General features: G+C 29.9%; 1 protein-coding gene across 1 annotated transcript; it reads left to right on the top strand.

The window, feature by feature from the left end:
- Positions 1 to 311: 311 nt before the first annotated feature.
- On the top strand, positions 312 to 1370 carry LOC136209041 (probable calcium-binding protein CML25). The gene has a single exon (XM_066000388.1). The coding sequence runs from the start codon at positions 542 to 544 to the stop codon at positions 1097 to 1099; it is 558 nt and encodes a 185-aa protein (XP_065856460.1). The 5' UTR covers positions 312 to 541; the 3' UTR covers positions 1100 to 1370.
- Positions 1371 to 6000: the final 4630 nt, after the last annotated feature.

Below are 6000 nucleotides of genomic sequence, written 5' to 3'. Positions count from 1 at the left end.
TATTTATCCCAATATTTATCTTTATTTCTATCCCCTTCAAATACCAAACGCTCCATTCGTCGAGAAAGTAACTTTTACTTCTACAATTGTGCATTTAATAGAATTACTCCAAATTTAATTCCTCTTAGATTTTTTCGTAATAAAAATCTATCTTCAATATTTATTTATTTTTTGTAATTAGTCTATCTTACAAAAAAAAAAATATTCGACAGATAATAAATATTTATTTAAAAAAAAAACAGTTTTTCTTTAAGAAATTAAAGGTTTCGAATCTTAAATTTAAAAACTGAAATCGAAATTATAATCGGCGGGATTAGTGGGATAGTCGAACTCCCAGTCAGAGTAGGCCCTAATCTCTCTCTATTCCTCTCCCCAAATTTAGAAACCCAAAATTCAAAAATATTTCCATCAAAATCCAAATAAAATAAACACAACACAAGCATATATTCTGTTACAAAAACCATTTTCCATTTCTATCTCCACATATCCTCTTGTGATCTCACCAAATTCTTCATTTTCTGTTTTTTAACTTTAAATTAATATGAGTTTTAAATCTATTTTCAACCGAAAGAAATCCAAGAAATCCGATGAATCCCCCACCGCCGCCCCTCCATTGAGTGGATCGAGATCTCACTCTCTCAAAATCCGACCTCAGATTGATGAATTGGAACAAGTTTTCAGCAAATTTGATGTTAACGGAGACGGTAAGATCTCCTCTTCCGAACTCGGTTCTATTATGTCCAGCCTCGGCCACCAGGCTAACGACGAGGAACTGCAGAATATGATTAAGGAATTCGATTCTGACGGCGATGGATTCATTGATTTCCAGGAGTTTGTTGAGTTGAATACGCAGGGAGTTGATACGGATATGGTATTGGAGAATTTGAAGGATGCTTTCTCCGTTTATGATATAGATGGAAACGGATCCATTTCTGCCGAGGAACTGCAGAAAGTAATGGGTAGCATCGGCGAGCATTGCTCCATCGCCGACTGCAAGAAGATGATTAATGGAGTCGACAGCGATGGAGATGGAATGATTGATTTTGAAGAGTTCAAGGTTATGATGACTACGGGTGTTAGATGGGACGGGGTAAGGTGATCTTCTGGTTCTGCGTGGTGGCGCCGGCGCTGCGGTCCTCTCCGAGATCTCATAGGTTTTTTTTTTTCCTTTTTTTTTCTTTTTCCTAATTAATGAATTCCGTTGAACTCTTGTGAATATAATTTTCATATAAATATATTTAGTTATGTAATATGGATTTAAAATATCCTTTAGGTTCGTTAAAAAAAAAAAAAAAAAAACCCTTTAGGTTGTTTTTGAACTTGATGTTTATTTATAATTAATTACCACATGATTAGCAGTAACCTCTTAATATTGATTAATTCTAGAATTTAAACTTATGTTTTTTATGTTTTATGCAATGTTTAATGTTCAGACACATTTTAATTGAGATCTCTAGTTGTAACGATTCAAGATCTTTAATCTCTAGTTGTAACGATTCGAGATCTTTAGCCACATAACCCAATTTTAATTGCTGATTAATTTTAGAATTTGATAATAATTGTTTCTAGTATTAAAATTTAAAATTAGTAGACGATATCTATATATATATATATTTTGCAGATCTCTATATATATGTCTGAATTGTATCTGCTCCCAATCATTCTTTTATTTATATCTTTTTCGGTTTTTCGGATTTAGCAAGTACGGAAACGATTTATCTTATACGTGGATCAATAGATCTATGTGGTTGCAACAAAAGAAAGAATTCTGATCCAAATATTCGAAAAGGTCTGAATGATGAATATGCTGCAGTTGCTCTTCTAAGGATTTTGATTTCCAAAAAGCATATGTTTTATTATTTCTTTTGTGTTTTTTATATCTTTTATGGGACTTTCATGCTCTTTGTAGTCAATTGAAATACCTAGAATGACATAATAAAACATGTAGGGAGGGTCGGTGTTAACTTTTTTAGTGGAATTTTTTTTTCCTTTTTACAAAACTGTTACTTTTTGGGTTCATAATTAAGTAAAAAATTACAACTAAATCATATCACCAAACTTAATTCTTAATATGTCATTATTCTCTATATATTATGATTTTATACTATAATTTAAAAATTCTAGACTCTAATTCATAAATCATAAACCCTAGAAAATATATTCTAGACTTCTAATTTATAAATTACAATCCTTAAAGTATATTAAAAGTACTGATTTTACTAGTTTGGCATAATAAAAAATTATGATTTAACATAATTGTAAATAATTTTCCAAAGATAAATTTATGTGTAATTTTTCCTTACTTTTTTATGTTATTCTAATTTAACTGTTATATCAGTTTCATACATTTTTGTAACTATATTAATAATACAATAAATACTTTAGACAGTTTAATAAAAAAAAAGTGATTACTTTGTATGTAGCTGATTTAGTTTTTAACATTTTTAGCAAAAATTTTTTGTAATTTTATTAGTAAGACACTAAATATTTCATATTTGGAAGGTCTAAAGTGACGGTTAAATGTCAGTCAAATCAGTTATTTTTCTATTTTTTTATAATGTAGGGCTAAAATTGATCTTGCTTGGAAACGTTAGAGTTAAATTTGCATGGTTTTCTACGTTAAGGTTAAATCTGCACTTCTTTTAAAAATTAGGGTTAAAAGTTAAATTTAGGGCCTGTTTGGTTCAGCTGTTAGCTAATAACTGTTGCGGTTACTGTTAGCTGTTTGCAGTTGCAGTAAGCTGTTAGCTATTGCAGTTAGCTGTTTGTTATTAGCTGTTTAATTACTAGTGTTTGGTAAAATTATATTGAACTGTTGCTGTTCGGATTTAAAATGTCTAAAATGGACATGTTTTAAATTAATCAATGATAAAATTATAAAAGAGAAAATGTTAAAAAAAATACTCATAACGTTTACAACTAGGAATAATTTTACTCTAACGACTAAAATGGTATAATTTTACTCATAACGCTGGCAGCTAAGAGCAATTTTTACTTTAACGTTGGCAAGTTGGTCAATTTCAGATATTATTAGAAAACATAGATATTTTATTTCTTATTCTACACCAATTGCACATATCTGTAGTTTTAAAAAGGAGTTTTCATATTTTTTTTTGTGATTTAATAATAAAATTGAAAATTAATATTTATCAATTCGGCTAAATATTTGAAATTTTTTTTTGTCCAACTCGTACAAAAGACAATATACATATTTTTTTCTTAAAAAAATTCACGTCTAATCATATGTTTGTGATCTGTTACTAACGATGATAAAATGGTGCACCGATGATAATATTAATGACCAAGAAGACAGTTTGATAAATTATTTCTCAAATTAACCTAACTTGTCATGTTAGGGGTAAAATTGTTTTTTGGCTACCAACGTTAGGGGTATAATTGCACTATTTTAGACCTTAAGGGTAAAATTGTTTTTTGGCCGCCAACATTAGGGGTATAATTGAACTATTTTAGACGTTAAGGGAAAAATTGCTTCTAGCTATAAATGTTAGGGGTATTTTTGCACCTTATCCTATTATAAAATAAAAAATTTGTTACACAAATTAATGAAAATAATCTATATAAAAAATAAAAAATTTATTGAACGCAACAAAATATTATTCTTCCGGGTAATTATGTTGTAGAAATATAAACGATGTTAAAGAATAAACATATTTTGTGGAAATAAGAAGGATAATTTTATCAATAACAAATAACTACAAACAACTATTTATGAAAAGCTCCAAATAGGAGCTTTTCATAAAACGCTCCAAAACGTTGCAGTTTTTAGAGAAAATGCTAAACGTTACGGTTATATAAACCTAACCAAACGCTATATTTCCTGCGGTTTGGAGTGAAACGCTAAACGCTCTTCCGAAAAGCTAAAACAAACACCATCTAATCTTCATTCCTTGAATTAATATTTGTACACCTCTTCAAGTTTGTAAAGAGAGAATTTGTTTCGGTTGTAAAATTTGGTGGATTATTATAAATCACTGGTCGAAGATTCGCGTGTTGCGCGGATCATATAACACTGTTTAACTATTTTGATAATTGATTATTTATTAGTATATTATATTTTTTATTAATTTCTTTAATAATAATGTGTGGAACATGAATAAAAAATTCAAACAAATAATTCTAAAAGTTGTATAAAAATGCATATGACATGTGTCTATATCATACTGTTGAGCGATTTCCGCAAGTGCACGGATTGATCAGTCCCTTCCTTGGGTTTCCTTAGGAGGTTGTCAGGCTCGGGGGCGGATCCTTTTACTAATTCTTCTCGTCGAATCTTTGGAATGAAGAATAATCTCATCTCCCACCAAAATGTAAACTAAACTGGAACAATGTCTAAATGCTTCTAAACTTGTTATTATTGAGTAAACAATGTGTGTACAGCATATTGTTTTGAACAGAAATAAAATCTAAACTCTGACTCTTTCCTGAGTCAGAGTTTCTACATAAACTCTGCACTAATCTAACTCTCTCAATATTACATTACATTACATAACATAACATGTTACATAACATAAAAAAACAACAACCTTTCTCTCCATATCAACTCTTTATTTATAGATGTTGAAGGGTTGTGACTGAAGTGATGTATCCGTTGGTTAAGAGTCGTGTCCGTTGTGAAATGACGTCTTTATCCACTTGAACGAACGTGTTTCTTGGATTTCAGCATGTGTTAAATGCTCTTTGTAAATTTTCTGCACTTACCGAGGATAGTAATCCTCGGCCGTGAATGACGTAGCATTGAGTTGAGCTTCGGACGAAGGGTAGAAATAGCTATACCACGCGTGTCGCGGCCGCGGGTTCGAGATTCACTGTCGCGGCCCGGCAGGTTTTCTTACTTCTTGCTTTCGTTCGTGTCCTCGACTTGGCGCTTTCGATTTACGTCGTCTTTGACTCCTTTTGAAGGGTTTTTCTTCTGTTTTAGATCCTTTTTCGTTCCTATTTGGATTTTACCAAATATTTAGGTACCTCGCAAGAAAGAAAGATATTCGAAAGTAAAAGTAATCTAAACAGATATAAATAACACGAATATGTAATAAAAATGATATAAATATTAATGATATTTTAGGTATATTTTGGGCTTAACACATACATACATCAATATCAACCTACCTCATTTTGCATTTGTAGTTTTCAAATTAAAATATCAAACTTTAAATGTCAATAACACAAATTCTACTAATTCCATTGCTTGTTCTATTCATGATTTTGTACGTAATTATGTAGAGCAAACATATAGAATTGAAATTAAAATTCAAAACTTAAGGTCCCGTTTGTTTACGGAAAAATATTAGGTGAATTTTTTTTGTTGGAAAATGAAATTTTTTCTGGTGTTTGGCTACAACACCGGAAAACGAAAAGAACGGTGGGTGGTTATTGTTTTTAAAAGGGTAGAAAGAAATGGAGTATGGTTCCAAAATCATAACGAAACAATTTTACTCTTTTCAAAATGGTAAAATATTTTTCTCACTTTCTCATATATTTTTTCAGTTGACTAACCTAAAAATTTATGTTGATTTTATTTTTCTAAGCAAACAAACACCGAAAAATCAGGAAAATATTTTTCTACACAATGTTTTTTTCTGGCAAATAAACGGAGCCTAAACCTAAGATAAACTTCAAATCATCTCTCGACATCATAACTTATATCAAGAAACAATAAATAAAAGTGATTTCATTTGAAATAAATACAATTTACAATTAATAAATTTTAACAATTGAAGATAAAAATTAATAATGAAGATGTTACAATTTAAACTTATTATCAATTATGAAACACATAAAACTGTTGTAAAAAATTAAGGGTTAAGGTGCAAAAATACCCTTAACATTTAAGGTCATGAGCAATTTTACCTCTAACGTCTAAAATGGTACAATTTTACCCTTAATATTTGTAGCGAAGAGCAATTTTACCCATAACGTTGATAATTTGGATTAATTTCAGACATTATTATAAAACACAGACATTTTTGTTCTTTATTTTGC

This window comes from Euphorbia lathyris, chromosome 10, assembly GCF_963576675.1.
Source record: "Euphorbia lathyris chromosome 10, ddEupLath1.1, whole genome shotgun sequence".
In the NCBI taxonomy this organism is placed as follows: Eukaryota; Viridiplantae; Streptophyta; class Magnoliopsida; order Malpighiales; family Euphorbiaceae; genus Euphorbia; species Euphorbia lathyris.
Note: the sequence above shows the minus strand (reverse complement) of the source record. Positions and strands in the feature narration are given on the sequence as shown.

What these genes read in the sequence shown, in the direction of transcription:
- LOC136209041 (XM_066000388.1), top strand. Translation starts at nt 542, where the DNA reads ATGAGTTTTAAATCTATTTTCAACCGAAAGAAATCCAAGAAATCCGAT.